Source organism: Camelina sativa, chromosome 7 (genome assembly GCF_030686135.1).
Source record: "Camelina sativa cultivar CO46 ecotype springtype chromosome 7, ASM3068613v1".
Lineage (NCBI taxonomy): Eukaryota > Viridiplantae > Streptophyta > Magnoliopsida > Brassicales > Brassicaceae > Camelina > Camelina sativa.
In genome coordinates, this window is record NC_141886.1 from 33,090,499 (window position 1) to 33,107,143 (window position 16,645).

The window sequence follows — 16,645 nt, forward strand, 5'->3', positions numbered from 1 at the left end:
TGATCAAAATGACGTGTAAAATGTGTTGATGAGCAAACAAAACATCAATGCCAAAAATCAGAGCGTAAATATCAACCAAACAAAGCAAAAAGTTAATGTATAACTGAATATATCAAATTTATTTTTGATTAAAAGATAAATTTTCATTTCTTTGTCTTATCTTTTTAAAACAGAAAGAATCTCAAAGTATAACTGAATATATCGAATTTTATGCAAAAGTTAATGTTGCGAAAAATAAATAATTATAGGCTAAACAATTATATCAACATATATTCGTATATTCATATACCAATCACCTAGATTGCAAGACCGCAAGACCATTAATGGAAACAAATCATGTGGAGTTTGACTAGAGTTGATTATGTATCATTAACTATATATTTGATTATTTTAATTAAATTTCAGTAGACAATAAATGTGAGCATATATATTAGAAGAAGTAAAAATATTTACACAGTCTTTATATAAATGGATCTTAAAAAAAAACAACATCTTTATATTTAATCCGATTGAAAAAAGACTAAGTATTGAGTAACTGAATGTATACTGAAGATTAATCAATTGTCTTTTTGGGATCACGCTCAAATTTTGTTTTCATATTATTTTATCTTGAATGTTTTTCAATGACGTTACCAACTTACCATGGTATGTCTTTTCATCTCTTTATTAGCTCTTTTTTTTCTTCTCATTTATTATTTTATTATCAAAATTTAAAAGAAACATACTAGAAATCGCATAACTTGAAAGTTCAACTACTTATGAATATAGCTAGTCATGGGTGCAACAACATCGTGGAGCTAATCATGGGTGCAACAACATCGTGGAGGATTTCCAACACAGTATCCATTCTTGTATCCCACCTTCCCAGAACAGTCATGGAAGCATGCATGATCATCAAATACACCTTCACATTTAAAAAGGCATAGACGAGATTCGGCTGGTTCGACCACTGCACATATACACACATACATGTAATTTTCTATTTCTATTTATATATACGTTTAAGAAAAGAAAAATGTGTGAAATTATTGTTGTTGAAGTGATCAAAGATGATTAAAAAATAACAAAAATAAATCAAAATCTTCTAAGAGAACAACATACCTGACCCACCCAAAACGTTGTAATAAGACGATGGAATTGTCAATACCACAAGAAAAACAATTACAGATGTCTTTGTGATAGTACCCATTATATACCAAGAAATTATATGTTCTCTGATTTCTTTTTCTTTTCTTTTTTTTTGTTAAGAGTTTTGTTTATCTACTTCTCTCCAAAAGTCTCACTTTTCTACTATGTCTTTGCAAAATTAACTGGATCTTCTATATATATTTTGATAAAAGAGAGATTTTCATTTATTTTTCTTATCTTTTTAGAACAGAAAGAATCTCAAAACGATTATAACTGGATACGTCAATATTAATGCAAAACTTAATGTCGGAAAAAATAAGTAACTATATCAACATATATTTGTATTGATCACATGCCAATCACCTTGATTGCAACTTGCAAGACAATATAAGACCATTAATGGATAAAAATCATGTGGAGTTTGACTAAAATTGATTATGTATAATCAACTATAAATCTGAGTATCTGACTATTTAAATTAAATTTGACTAGACAATAAATGTGAGCATATTAGAAGAAGTAAAATATCTACAGTCTCTTTATAAATGATCTTTTAAAAAATGGAATTAAATCTATAAATTTAATCAAAATGATCTTTAAATTTTAAACTTTAAAATCTTATTTACCAATATTTTTGCTGAAGTCCATAGACTGAGTATTGAGTATTGGACTATTTGGTATTGACCCAAAAAAAAAGACTGGGTATTGATTAGGTAACTGAGCAAGTATACCTAAGATTAAGAAATTGTCCTTTTTGTCATCACGCTCAAATTTTGTTTTCATGTTAGTTATTTGAATGTTTTTCAATGATACGTAGTAGTAACCATGCCTTTATAGCGATTTTTGGAAGGTTGACTATGTAAATCCACATAATTTCAGGAAGTTTTCTCAATAGAAATTAATTTTAAATTATGATTCGCTGATGTTGTTGAACACTGGAACCCTAATTTGGGGTTGAGATGCTAGGGGATGAGATGATGGTGTTTAAGATATATCTTTGCCTCATTTGAAGGGATAGTAAGTGTGGCTTACAATATTGGTCCGGGCAAATAAACTGATTATTACAATTATTTTGCAATAGCCTAGATCTCTCCACTTGTGCTTCAAGTGAAACTTCAAACTAGCAAAAGTAAGATGCCTCAAGCCTACTAGCCAGCTCCTTTTCTGTATGCCTTGGATTCACCAAACTCAATACAATAGACACTTCTAAGTTCTAATAGAGATCAGGTCATCCATTGAAGCTTGCTAGACCATGGAATCTATTTAATCTATAGATGCGGCTAAACAATTCCAACCACACCATTCCCTTTCTATGAACATGTCTAACATTCAAAATTCAAAATTCTCCATATCTCAACACCACCAACAGAAAGTAACTTAAATGACTAGCTTCATCAGCTAGTGTAACCGCATATTGGGGCAACATACTCACAAGCATGGTTCTGCCTAATTAAAAGGCGGTCCAAGCAAAATATTTTGCAATGGGCATACACAGAACGCGTTTTTATTTATTCAGATACTAGCATCAAAGTCTAGTATTTTTATTTTTGTCACACACACGACAATTATTAAAAGCAGGGAAATCATTACTCTGAAACATGGATATGGGTATCTCCGTGGATATGCAGTTTAGTCTAGGCAGTTTCAACTCCAGTCGTAGAGCTTTTGGTGCATAGAGTAGAACATGCATTTGCGCAATTATCTGCCGATCCATTCCCAATTTCACTTGTGTCTACTCACCGAACAATAGTAGAATGGATTAAAATATTATAATTAATTTCTATCATTCCAAAATATATAATAATAATAGTATTATGAGATTGGATGGTTCGTTTTACCAGAGTTTGTGAGAGCTTTAATGGCACCACACAGAGATGATACACACCCTAACTTGCAATACTCATTCACACCATCTTCAACTAGAGCCAAATTTCAAAAAAAAAAAAGTATTTAATCTTGATGGAACTGATAAAAACTGACATGATAAAGCTTATAGTAGCAGAAATAAATTACGTGAGTCATAGGGAAATTTATTCGGGCATGGCCCCAAATGTTGTCCGTCAAAGAGTATGCATCCACTTTGTGTTGCACATATAATTCGGGCGCCTCCTTCAGAGCGACAATGTTTGTAGAAATTTCTAGCAATCAAAGAAGGGCAGCAGCTCCTTGCTTCAACTTGAATTTGCGCCATGAACAGACTCATCATGAGCACACTTAGAATCAGAGTTTTGCCTTCCATCTTGGGACTGATTACTTGTTTGATCACACAATATATATTTAATTTAGAGAAACCCTTTGTATTTAATGCTTGTGTTGATAAAATGGTGATGAAACTAGACATTCTTATATACTAGTTTTGCTACAGTTGTCACCACAAAATGTATTCCACACCTTTCTATCATGCTCTTATAGAATCCACACACTGGTTGGACCACCCTATCGCAATAGCTAACAAATATTACTTCTTAACTATGTTTGTTTTTACTAATTTTAATTTAAATTTTGGAAAGTTAAAATATAATCTACACATAACGTAATATATTTAAAAGGTAAAATAAAAGAAGGGAGATACAGACAATGCATAGTATCCTAAGACCATCTCCAATTGTTTTTTCTATAATAGGAAAACTCTATAATAAAGGTGAATTTTATTCCAATAGTCCTCTATTCTCACCTCTAGAATAGAGATTGCTATTTTTTTCTCTATTTATAGAGGAACCTTTGTAAAAAAAAAATATGGTTCCTCTATAAATAGAGAAAAAAATAGTAATCTCTATTTTAGAAGTGAGAATAGAGTACCATTAGAGTAAAACTCACCTCTATTCTAGAGTTCCTTTATTATAGAAGTAAAAGTAAATGACCATTGGAGATGCAGACATTGAAAAAAAAAAAATAGATACTGACAATGCATAGTATCCTAACATGCACGCCTCCTCAAGACGAATTAAGGTTCGGGAGGGTGATATTGAGGAAAAATGAAGTGGGTATTATATTATCTCACATGTCCGTATACTGTATGCCTTACGTTTATTTTTAATCTATTTTAGTTTCACCTTACTTTTATTTTTTTATTTTTTGTAAAGAAAGTGTATGGCTTTACAAGCTTTTGGTAATTACTGTACAAACCTTCTCATTATTATTTATATTCATATTAGATGGATTTACAAAAAAAAATTGTCGATTAGATTTTGTTGTGCAAAAATATTTTGTATGTAACTGGGGGAAATGTTGTATATATAAATTTTTGTAATAGTAAGATACTTTTATCGTTTCATAGTCAAAGCAAAAAAAGGACATCAACATGATACATAGCTATTCCAAGAACATGATACTTTGAAGTAGAACAATCCGTTAAACAAACAAAAAAAGCTACTCCAAAACATACATGAACAAATATTGAGTAAGTATACGTTCTCAATTATACTTAATTTATAGTGTGTATATATATATATATATACATACATATCATATGTTTCAATTACGTTGTGCTGATGAACTTGATTAACATAGTCTCTGACTTCGTAGCCACCCATCGGCAGCATCCGGAACATTTTAACATACATTATCTTCATTAATCAGAATTGGAGATTACATATTATAATCAGTCTTTAACACTTAGAAATAATAATATAGGTTTCAAACAAAAGAAATATTTGATAAATACGAATTGTTTTACTATTTCGGCACCACAAACTTCATTCTACACATTTATCTCATGCTCTGCAGAGTAACTACACTGGCTGGACCACCCTCTCTTTCAAGGTCATGAGTCATTGGCTGGACCACCCTCTCTTTCAAGCTCATGAGTCACTGGCTAGACCACAAACTACTGCACAGACATACGAGAAATCTTTGTCTTTGGGGTGGCAAAGTTAAGATTGTTTATGTTTTGTAGTGGAAGATATATTTTCGTGTGAAATTGTTCTTTACTGACACTGTATAAGTCAATATTGTGGATCCCTTTCTGTATAGTTAATATTTCAATTTTATGTAGCTGGTAAAATTTTGTGTTACTTGGATAACAAAATAATTTTTGGGGTAGAAAATATTCTAAAACGTTTCAAATAATTTAAGAAAATAACATTTAGAATAGTGTTACATTATATATTATGAAATAGTTTGAAAGGATATATTTTAAACTAACATTAAAATGAAATTATGTAATAAAATAGGAAAGGTAAATAAAACTATATATCAAAAACAAACTTTTTTGTGGATAAAAAAACTACGAATAAAATATATAACAATTATCGTAAAGAACGGGTGAAAAACGTTTATGGATTTATTGAATATTGATAAGATTTTTGTATTTGGTTAGATACATTGAAAGAAGAATAAGATTGTAATTGTGAGAACCAGGATCTCGGATAAGATTTTTGGGTTTGGCTTTATTCATTGGAAGGAACAAAATAGGTTTGTTACAACGTGTTTTAAGTGTTCTCCTTTCCACCAACTCTCTTGAGGTGATAGCATTGAGGTTCCATTTTGAATGTTTTGTTGGAACCAAATTGTCGTCGTTACGTTTTCTATTATGAATTATCATTATTACAAGGAAAAGTCTATGAGTGTTTTCTCTTTGGTTAGATTCTGCTTTAAATCCTTAAGGCGAACTGATCTCTTGGGATGCTGATAATGGAAACTGAAAGCAAAGTAGAAGATTCTTGGGCTTTAATAGAGCGGGATTTGAGTAACGAAATTGGGTTTTAAAGATTGTTCCAGTGATGGTAAAATTATCTGAAACTGTTTGGTTAATCAACCCCAACAAGAAGAAATAGCTCGTAAGAAGTTCGCAACTCAAAAATAGCTACAACGTTGACGTTTAAGATATAATATAAGCTGGAAGTAATAATGCTCCACGGGCTCACGCCCCCGAAATCATCAGCTAGATTCATTTAGACAATCTTTACAACAAAACCTTACCTCAATAATTACACGGCACTAAAAAGTAAAAACCAACTTATAATCTCGACAGCAAATTCATACTATTTATTTACACTGTCTTGGACCAACCAATATGAATTCCAGCATGTAAATTGGTACTCGACTTACCTACAAAACCGTAGAAACTGGATTTCACACAATGAATTTATCTAAAGTTGGAAAACAAATTCACTTAAGAACTCTCTCTAAAACTGAATTAATGCTCAAGCAAAGCAAAGGAAGAAAAAAAGATTTTTGCTAAAGAAGTTATGTTTTATCTCAAGAAAAATGAAGAAATTAGAGCTATTGTATTAATTGCTGGATGGATTTACAATGAGAGGATAACCCTCTATTCCCTTCTATTTATATGAGAATCTAAGTTACAAGATAATTTTATTTTCCTAATATTTTGGATCGAATAAAGACAAGTAGAGTGTGTTCGATCATTCCCATATTTATGGGCACAACATATCAATAATTATTAACGTAAACTGTATTCAAAAACAGTACACACTTGAAAGAAAGAAAAAAAAAGCTTGGGGTTATTTAATTGATGATGATATATATCTTAACACCTTCCTCGAGAAAACACTCCTCAGTGGTGGTGGACTAGGGATCCTGGTAAGAGATGAGAGCATGGACGATACTAGAATGGGCTTGACACTTCAGTCAAGGGACCAGACGTGAAGCATGTCGTGAAGGCTAGCATGGACGATACTAGAATGGACCTTTATGCCATTGGAACGTATTTTGATTCAAACGCTTCATGGATCCCTGATAACCCTTCTATCAATGTCGGAATTAGTACCGCTTTGAGATACGATTACGGGACATTTTATGCATCAAAGACGTTTTACGATCAAAATAAGGGACGCAGAGTATTATGGGGTTTCACCATTGAATCTGACAGTGTAGAAGCTGATCAACAGAAGGGTTGGGCTTCTGTTCAGGTATGCTTTCTTGTTGTAGCGTACTGTGTAAGTTAGGTTTTTAATACTTATGAACCAAGTTAGGGCTGATCATCTTCTTAAACCGTTATCAGACCATTCCAAGAATTGTTGTTTTGGACACGAAGACAGGGAAGAACCTAATCCTATGGCCAGTAGAGGAAACTGAATCACTGTGACTGAGCAGCAAGAAATTCAACATGACGGTTGGACCAGGGACGGTGGCCCGGTTGATGTGGGCTCTGCCTCTCAGCTAGATATAGAGGCTGAGTTCGTGATCAGGAAGGACGATCTCGAAATAATCCTTGGAGACAACTCCGTGGTGGGCTACGACGAGGACTTTAGCTGCGAAACCAATGGAGGCTCCACAGTGCGTGGGGCTTTAGGACCTTTCGGATTCTCTGTTTTCGCTGACCAAAGCTTGTCGGAACACACACCGGTTTACTTTTACGTGACTAAGGGAAAAGATTCAAAACTCAAGACATTTTTCTGCACTGACAACTTAAGGTAATCAATCCATAGATTGCATATTCTGAATATTAGTTTGGATAATGATGGGTTATGAGAGAATATTGGTTAGTGGTTAGCTAATCAAAATCTCTTTTGATAGGTCGACCATGGCAAACGATGTAGTGACATCGATCTATGGGAGTTTAGTACCCGTCCTAAAAGGAGAGAAATTGACCATGAGAATCTTGGTAATTTTTTTTTAGTTTCCATAGAATAGCTTTCATTACAATAAAACAAGAATTTAATTTAGTTGTGTAGTTATTAATTTTCAATTTTTTAAAAATTAATTAGGTGGACCATTCGATGATAGAAGGATTCGGACAAGGTGGAAGAACATGTATTACCTCAAGAGCATATCCGACAAAAGCCATCTATGGAGCTACAAAGCTCTTCTTGTTCAATAACGCCATTGATGCGACCGTTACGGCGACGTTTACGGTCTGGCAAATGATCAGTGCTTTTCTACATCCTTACTTCGCAGACGATCTTTGATGTTCCTTCTTCTGACACACCTGATTTTTTTTTCAAATAATAATGGAAATTTTTCTCTTTAATTTTTTAGTTTTTAGTCTTTTGGTAGTTTTAATATAAAGGTCTGATTTGATCTTTGTGATTGATTCATCACGTGAGTGAAGAGAAGAAAAATGAAATCTACTCCATCTGCATAACGAGTTCCTTTTCACCACTTGAGCAACTTTTAGAGTTAAGAGTGGAAGCTTTCTCAGTTTTGGGGCATTAGACAGTAATTACCAGAAAAGAAACATAACAGGCTTATGATGAACCTTATGAATATCTTAAGAAAGCATTTCCAAGAAGGTTTTGTCCAATCTCCCATCAAACAACATATCTGTGACCAAGCCAAAAGTTGAAGCATCTCCAACAAACCCGCAACACCTCATTTCTCTGATGAGTTCAGCTGATACTGCTTTGTCACCATCTCTAAGATGCGCCCTGATCAGCGTATTATAAGTACCGCTATCTGGAAGAGGTCCGTCTTCTTTCATTTTATTGAACAAGGCACCTGCTTCCTCCTTTAAACATTTCCTACAAAATCCTGAGATCATTGTAGTATAGGTTACAACGTCAGGTTTCACTCCTTTAAGGCTGAGGCTACAAAATAGATCCCACCCATCTTCCACATTCCCAGCCTTGCACATCCCTTCAATCATAATATTATATGTATATATATCAAGTTCCAGTTTACTCTTTTGCATATACTCGAATACCACCAATGCTTTCTCTAGCTTCCTATGATTACAAAGTCCAACTAACAAAATGTTGTATGTCATGATATTGGGAGGCACACCATCATTATTCATCTGTTTGAATACCATTTGGGCCTTATCACAATCTCCAGCCTGAAATAACCCTTGGATAAGAGTGTTGTAAGTGATTGTGTTTCCAAGCAATCCTCTTTGAGACATCTCGCGGAAGACTTCCATACCTTCTTCCACTCTCTTAGACTTACAAAATCCCTTTATAAGAGTATTATATGTCACTACATCTGGGAGGCAATCCTTGCTAACCATCAAAGAAAACATCTGCTTAGCCTCGTTTAAACGATCGTGCATGCAAAACCCGTTGATGAGTGAGCTATAAGTGAAATTATCTGGTTCTATAGACCTTTTGATCATCTCCTTGTACAATTTTCCAGCCTCTGTAAGCTTCCCCTCCTTCACAAACGCATCGATCAATGCGCTGAAAGTGACTACATCAGGGTTGATATTCCTCTTGATCATATCACTGAGTAGTTGAGAGGCATCGCTCCATCGTCCGTAATTACAAAGGCAACTTATGAGGGAGTTGTAGGTAACAACATCCGGTCTAATTCCTTTCTTCTCCATTTCGTTGAACAGGTTGAGAGCATCATCCAAATGTTTGCATTTGCAAAGACTATCAATGATTGTGCTGTAGATTACAACACCAGGCTCTATTTTCCCATTCTCCATCTTCTTGAGCAGAGTTAAAGCCAAGTCAGTGTCACCTCTTTTACAGATTCCGTTTACTACTACACCGTAAGTAACTAGGTCCGGTTGACAACCTTTCAAAGCCATCCGTTCAACTAAAGCCACAGCTTCGGAAGCTTTGTTGTGGAGAAAAAGGCCATGAATCAGAGTTGTAAATGTAACGGTATTGGGTTGATATCCCATTTCCACCATCTGATCAACCAAAGCTACGGCATCAGAAATCCTCTTACTTTGACAGAAACCATTGACAAGAGAAGAAAGCGTGACAACATCGGGCTCATAGCCGAGTTTCATCATCTTCCCCAAAACAGCTAAAGCAAGAGAGAGCTGAGACCGCCGACAAAAACTGTTTATCAGAATGCTGTAAGTAAAGAGATCATATGAAATCTCCAAATTTTGCATCTGCCCACCCAAGGAGACGACAACATCAAACTTCTTCATCTTAGCAATGGCACTCAACAATCTATTGAAATCAACAGTGGAAGGCAAAGGACGAGACTTGACCATCTCACTGAACAGATCAACAACATCGTCTAGCTTTAAATCACTTCTACTCAGTTTCTCTCTGAAATCAGAAAGAGATCGAACCCAGCAAAGGAGAAACGAGGGAGAAGTAGTTCCAGTCTTACCTTTCCTCAGAAGAACAAATCTCTTCGCCGTCAATCCAATCGCAAATCTCATCTTCTCGATAAGAAAAGAGTGTGACTGCTTTTTTCGATTTTTTTTTTGTTTGTTAGACGACACAGAGATATCATCTCCGATTTTAATACCCGACCGGTTCACTCTGACTACTCTGGTACGGTTTGGTTTATTATATTTATAAATTATAGTAATACTTTTTTAAAGAAAATATATTTATACCCTCAATACTTATTTTGAAACATAAAAAAAAAAAATACTAGATTAGGACTCTTTCTCAAACAAAAAAGAGTAGATTTTTTTTAGTTTTTTTTTTGAATTGGAAAATGTTTTAATTGATTTTTAGTTTTTATTTTCTTAAATTGTATCGTTTTTTCAGCAATATTACACAACTCATATTACCTGGTAACATGATGACTAATACATATATTAATTAGTACAATCCAATGAGATTACTAGTAGCTTTATAGATCACAGTCCAATGAATTGATCTACGGTACAACAGTGATACCAGACTTTGTTTAGACCCTGTTTTTGCTAAAAAAAACCCTGACAATTCAGTAAAATCTTGTTGCAAAGCAAGCTTGAATGAGTGTGTCATCTACATCAGACATTGTACTTAGTCTGTTTCGAAAATTCTTATCAATCAACTTCACCAGCTTCTCCACCGGGGATGGTGGTTCTCCATGGCGCCTATCATTTCTCTCCCTCTAAATTGAGTGGAGAACATTTTGAAAAGTGTAGTTGAGTAGAAACCATTGAGTCTTGTCCAAATCATTTCCTGTGAGTAGTTGTATCACTTGCGTCTAGTCCATGGTGTACTTGTGCCAAAGAAGCCTGTTTACCAGCGACTCCCAAACCTGCTGCGAGTATGGACATTCAAAGAACAAGTGCGCCCTTGTCTCCGTTGGATTTTTGCAGAAAATGCAACCTGTATTTGCAGTGGTGTTCCATTTTACCATCCTATCTCCTGTTGCGAGTCTACGGTACAAATTTTGTAAACTGAAGAATGCAAAAGCACATATTACAGTATATAATTAACAACAATTGGAATGTCAAAACCCACCTGCGTAACAAGCCATTGCCCGACCATTATCAAACCTATTCAAAACAACGTACAAAGAAGAAAAGAGTCGTGAACATGGGAGTAACCCAAAATATAATTCCATTAAACAAAGTATAATTAATAGCCTGGGCCGGATATATGACGCTCCTCAGCTACTTCTCCAATGGAAAACCCATATCCACCATGGGCAGTCAAGCATCCAGTACGGTCATTGATGGCTCTTCTAACTATAACCTTACGTAAAACATGCTCACCAATCTCACAAACACAAGACAACGCGAGCCTTAAACGTGATGTAGACATTTGCAGCTGAGGCTTGGAGTGGCTCATGAAGTGTTACAATTACAGCTTTGACAATCTGCAACTGGGACAGCTCGCTCTCTTCAATCCTCCTGTCGTTTGCAGAAAGGGCAAGTTCCAAATATAGACGAATCCAATCATTGAACTGCAACTTTTTTTTTTGTTTTTTGTCGTCTAAACTCCAAATACTAGTTCACGGTTAAGAACTCTTTTCTAGAGAGAGCCAGTGAGGAACCGTCGAACTCACATGGGAAAAACAAAACTCACGACCTTTTGCACATTTCGCAAGATGATCAGCGGAGGTATTACCACTACGAGGGATATATCTAATAATCAATGAAGAGAATAAGTCCCTGTAATACACAAAATCCTTCAGCTTTGCTGCAAATGCAGGCCATGCCTCTGGGTTTGAAGTCATAGCAAAAAGGTCCGAACAATCTGTCATAATGAGGATACTTATCAACGGAATCGCCAATAAGCACTTCATTGCCCATAAAAGGGTCTCCAACTCGGCATGAAGGGGGGAAAGACTTCTACGCGAGCCCTTTAATCCTAAATGCCTCAAACTCCCTCCACAAGACACAATCCAACCGTGTCCACTTCGTGAATCTGACGCATGCCAAGACCCATCAATAAAACAAACAGGAACATCAGATGGAACTGGTATGATCTCCACTATGGGCTCTGTCCCTGCTCGCCTCCACACTTCTTCCTCTTGAATTGCGATATCAAGAGTCTCTTGCGGTGGTTCTGAAATATTCTCGAAGATTTTTTTATTTTGCGTCTTCTAAATGTACCATATAATCATGGAAATACTCTTAAGCTCTCCTCGTTCGCTCCCACGTCCTTGCCCCACCAATATAAATAATCAAAATTATTGTATATCGACGGTGACAGGAACAACATAGGCGAAGAAGGGATATTCGACAAAGCCTAGACTTGTCTAGCCGGGGGACATTCAAAGATCACATGATTGATGGTTTCTTCGTCTGCTCCACATCTTGAGCATCCTTTGTCTCTACCAATATGGCGATATTGAAGTTTTTGGCTTGTTGCCAAGCACCCAGTAATACATTGCCACACGAAATGTTTCAACTTCCGTGTAGATTTTAATTTCCAAGCTTGTGCTTTTAGTGCCGTAACACTAGGCCCTGAAGAGGGAGTTCACAAACAGAAAGAGAACTGATTATCGCGGCCTCATATCCAGACTTGACTGAATAGTTCCCAGACTTAGTCATAGTCCAGCAATGTCCATCATTTAATACAGTACGATTCAGTTGTAACCCTAAAATAAAGGTAATCTCTTCCGGAAGAAAGAGTTCCCGGAGACGATCCAGCCTCCATTGGTTTGTAATTGAACTGCAACTCTGATTCCTCGAACTCGTAAAAATCGTTGACTATCATTGAAATCTGACGGCCAAGAAGGCAATTGGACTATTTTAACTTAAGTCGGTTTGGCCCAATGGGCTATTTTACCGAATTCAAAAAACAAACCCTCGTCAAAGAAAGCTTTTTGTGATTTCATCCGTCGAATTGTAACGATCCGCGTGGATATATCAACCAATCAAAACGTACCACATGGGACAACCAGCGAAACCACTTCAAAGACCTTCTTCTTCAACTAGAGGCTTTCTGGTAAACGGCAAAATACCTTTTTCTTTCACTTTTCCTCGTCTTCTTCTCGAATCTGAGAGAGAGAGAGAGAGAGAGAGAGAGAGATGAGATCAACAACAACAACAACAATGGCGGTCAAATCAAAACTCGTCTCTCTTCTATTCCTCATAGCAACACTCTCATCCGCATTTGCAGCTTCGTTTTCCGATTCGGATTCCGATTCAGATCTCGTCAACGAACTTGTTTCACTCAGATCAGCCACCGAATCAGGCGTAATCCACCTCGACGACCATGGGATCTCTAAATTCCTCACCTCTGCTTCCACTCCTCGTCCTTACTCTTTACTCGTCTTCTTCGACGCTACTCAACTCCACAGCAAAACCGAGCTTCGTTTACAAGAGCTCCGTCGCGAGTTCGGCGTCGTCTCCGCTTCGTACCTCGCTAACAACAACGGATCTGAAGGAACCAAGCTCTTCTTCTGCGAGATCGAGTTCTCCAAGTCTCAGTCCTCGTTTCAGCTCTTCGGCGTTAACGCTTTACCTCACATCCGTCTCGTAAGTCCTTTTATATCGAACCTACGTGATGAATCTGGTCAGATGGATCAATCTGATTACTCTAGGTTAGCTGAATCAATGGCTGAGTTCGTCGAACAACGAACTAAACTCAAGGTCGGTCCTATTCAACGTCCGCCGTTTCTTTCCAAGTCTCAGATCGGAGTCATCGTTTCCTTGATCGTTATCGCTACTCCGTTCGTTATCAAACGGATCCTGAGAGGAGAAACACTTCTTCATGACCATAGACTTTGGTTAGCTGGTGCTATCTTCGTTTACTTCTTTAGCGTTGCTGGTACAATGCACAACATTATCAGGAAAATGCCTATGTTTCTTCAAGATCGTAACGATCCGAATAAGCTTGTCTTCTTTTACCAAGGATCTGGGATGCAGCTTGGAGCTGAAGGTTTCGCTGTTGGATTCTTGTATACTGTTGTTGGATTGCTATTGGCGTTTGTTACTAATGTGCTTGTTCGAGTGAAGAATCTTAATGCACAGAGACTGGTTATGCTTTTGGCTTTGTTCATATCGTTCTGGGCTGTGAAGAAAGTTGTTTACTTGGATAATTGGAAGACCGGATACGGTATTCATCCGTATTGGCCATCGAGTTGGCGTTGATTTTTCATCACACTCTTGAGGAATGTGGTGTGGTTACAACAAGGTAATGGATTTAGATTTTGTAAAACATTTCTGGGAATTGAGTAATGATGTTTTCGGACGTCTTGTGTTTCGATTTTTGATATACTTTTGAATCGGTGTAGTACTATAATTTCAGAAACGGTTTAAGCTCCTTACTGCTATATTAGTATCTTGTTAAGTTGTTTATCTGAGTGAGTAACATATAGAACCAAGTATATGGGATCTCTTAGTCAATGAAATGTAGGAACCATATTTGGAAATTCAGATACTGTACCACTTGGAGCTTATATCTTCCCTTTAGTCTTGCTTACTTCATCTATTCAGAAAAAGGATTTTGTCCTAGAGAGTAGAGTATGGTAACTGTGTAAGCATTATGGAACCTTTTACTTATGTGCATGTTACTCTCTGTTTGAGAAGGAGTGAGAAAAGAATGGTTTGCAAGTATGAGTTGTTTAGTACCATTTATAATACGATAGAGATGGGAGTTTTGGTTTACACACCGTTGTTAGGTTTAGCCACTTGACATGACACAGGCTTGCGAGGGTGGGAACCATGTTTCCTCTTTATAGGCATTGTTGCATTGGCCATTGAGTTCGCACATTTCTGAGATCATTTAAACTTGAATAAATGTAAATCACGCCTCTCAAATACATCATTATGACTTTGATTGTTTTGTTTGCGTTTAAAATACACGTAGAAACTGAAGTTTGAAACAGTTGAGGTTTTCATATAGTATGATCAATATAACCTTTTTTTTGTTTGGGCAAACGATATTTTATAAATTGAAAACAAGTTAGCTACACCAACGGAGGAATTGATCAACAACAACAAAGCGAGTAAACTTAATAGTGATAGAGGTAAGTCCACCTTCGGATAGAAACTTGATCAGTACATATGAAACTGAGGGAGCCTGCCTTTCATCTCTGAAAATCCAAATCTCAAAGCATCTTCCTTGGCCTTTAAATACAATCAAAAGTCTCACCAATAGGAGTTGAGTGCACAAAAGCTCGCCAAACAGAGTCGTGATTAGTTTGACCTTCAAATGATGGAAGCCTTATGAGTCCAGCCAGACAAGACCTTCAAGTGATGGAAACCTTATGAGCCCGACGAGCACATCTCCAAAGTAGGGACTTCTTGAAACCTTCATTGCATCCAGTGCAGTCTTCGAGACGACACCTACTGCCGCGGTGATACATAGAGCAGTTAGCAAAAAAAACTGTCTAGCAAGGGAACTTCCTCAACTATGAAGCACAACCATCCCATACGAGATGAGATCAAAATGACCTTTGATTTGGTTTTAGTCGAATCAAATGGTTGATGAATAATTGAATATCTTCCTTCTCCTTTGGATTTGCTTGTATAATTTTGACTTAGCTTATTCGATCCATTTCAAGCCCACACAAAATATTGGGCCTTTGAGTTTTAGATGCACATTGTTCATGTATCAAAATTACTTGACCACCGCTAAACGTTTCTTATATATATTACTTTTGGTCTCTCTCATTTGAGACGAGAACCTTTTAGGTTTTAGCCATTCATTACAATAAAATTGATTATGGTTTGAGTTGGTTTGACGCATGTAGGGGTTTTGACATCAAGTATAATGGACTTACATAGATTGACCCATATCTATATATACATTTTTTAAAACATTTATGAAATAAATCCTAAAATTCATACATATTTACAATTATGCTATTGATATTAAATATTTTTAATTTTTAATTTACAATTTATTAAATTATGATAAAGTTTCCAATTTTTGTAAACAATTATTCCCCCCCCCCTATTTGCAACTTTCCAAAACAATGGGAACTATATTTATTATTAAACATACATAACTTTCTATATTTATTAATAAATTATGATGAATGATTGAATCAGAGATGTTAAAAAAAAAAATCATACAAAACTGCAATACAGAAATTATACTATACATATATATTAGAATATTACAATATAATAACAATACAACTATCTTTAAATTGAAAAATAAAAAGAAACAAACAGTTTTCCTTTAATAAATCACTACTTACTGAATTATATGATATAGTATCTATAGTAAAAAAAAAACTTTAAACAAAACAATTTTCACACGACTACTTAGTGGATATATATTTGTAAGGTTGTACATTTAAAAAGTAAAAAACAATTATATGATATAGTTCCTATAGTAAAAACAATAAATTTCAAACAAAACAATTTTTACACTACCTAATAGATATATATTTGTAAAGTTGTACATTTGAAAAGTAAAACTTTAGTTATGTATATAGTTAATCTATAAAACAAATTAAATGAACTGTTTTTTATTAATAAATATAGTCTCGCGGTATACCGCGGATAAATATCTAATTAAGATAC

At 35.6% G+C, this 16,645-nt stretch overlaps 3 protein-coding genes and 1 pseudogene across 5 annotated transcripts; 2 read left to right on the forward strand and 2 right to left on the reverse strand.

Annotated features, from left to right (window-relative positions):
• Positions 1 to 673: 673 nt before the first annotated feature.
• LOC104703773 (defensin-like protein 54) lies at positions 674 to 3,528 on the reverse strand. The gene is made up of 4 exons (XM_010419849.3): positions 3,142 to 3,528; positions 2,967 to 3,047; positions 1,102 to 2,860; positions 674 to 949 (listed from the first exon to the last, which is right to left on the reverse strand). Exons 3-4 carry the CDS (start codon positions 1,187 to 1,189, stop codon positions 798 to 800), a joined length of 240 nt encoding a protein of 79 aa, XP_010418151.2. The 5' UTR covers positions 1,190 to 2,860; positions 2,967 to 3,047; positions 3,142 to 3,528; the 3' UTR covers positions 674 to 797.
• A 2,232-nt stretch (positions 3,529 to 5,760) lies between these two features.
• On the forward strand, positions 5,761 to 8,075 carry LOC104705167 (acid beta-fructofuranosidase 3, vacuolar-like; annotated as a pseudogene). The gene is made up of 5 exons (XR_015562030.1): positions 5,761 to 5,778; positions 6,699 to 6,998; positions 7,091 to 7,502; positions 7,606 to 7,693; positions 7,797 to 8,075. The product of XR_015562030.1 is annotated as an acid beta-fructofuranosidase 3, vacuolar-like (transcript).
• Positions 8,076 to 8,299: 224 nt separating this feature from the next.
• LOC104703774 (uncharacterized) lies at positions 8,300 to 10,153 on the reverse strand. Of its 2 annotated transcripts, XM_010419850.2 has the most exons (2): positions 9,635 to 10,153; positions 8,300 to 9,433 (listed from the first exon to the last, which is right to left on the reverse strand). In XM_010419850.2, exons 1-2 carry the CDS (start codon positions 10,151 to 10,153, stop codon positions 8,300 to 8,302), a joined length of 1,653 nt encoding a protein of 550 aa, XP_010418152.2. The 2 variants fall into 2 exon arrangements, with proteins under 2 accessions (XP_010418152.2, XP_019083122.2); XM_019227577.2 differs by having other exon boundaries at positions 8,300 to 10,153.
• Positions 10,154 to 13,062: 2,909 nt separating this feature from the next.
• On the forward strand, positions 13,063 to 14,465 carry LOC104703775 (putative dolichyl-diphosphooligosaccharide--protein glycosyltransferase subunit 3B). Its single transcript, XM_010419851.3, has one exon. It carries the CDS (start codon positions 13,196 to 13,198, stop codon positions 14,258 to 14,260), a length of 1,065 nt encoding a protein of 354 aa, XP_010418153.1. The 5' UTR covers positions 13,063 to 13,195; the 3' UTR covers positions 14,261 to 14,465.
• The last annotated feature ends 2,180 nt before the right edge of the window (positions 14,466 to 16,645 follow it).

What these genes read in the sequence shown, in the direction of transcription:
- LOC104703773 (XM_010419849.3), bottom strand. Translation starts at nt 1,189, where the DNA reads ATGGGTACTATCACAAAGACATCTGTAATTGTTTTTCTTGTGGTATTG. An exon ending in CAACGTTTTGGGTGGGTCAG is followed by an intron (nt 950 to 1,101) that starts GTATGTTGTTCT and finishes GTATATGTGCAG; the next exon opens with TGGTCGAACCAGCCGAATCT.
- LOC104703774 (XM_019227577.2), bottom strand. Translation starts at nt 10,153, where the DNA reads ATGAGATTTGCGATTGGATTGACGGCGAAGAGATTTGTTCTTCTGAGG.
- LOC104703775 (XM_010419851.3), top strand. Translation starts at nt 13,196, where the DNA reads ATGAGATCAACAACAACAACAACAATGGCGGTCAAATCAAAACTCGTC.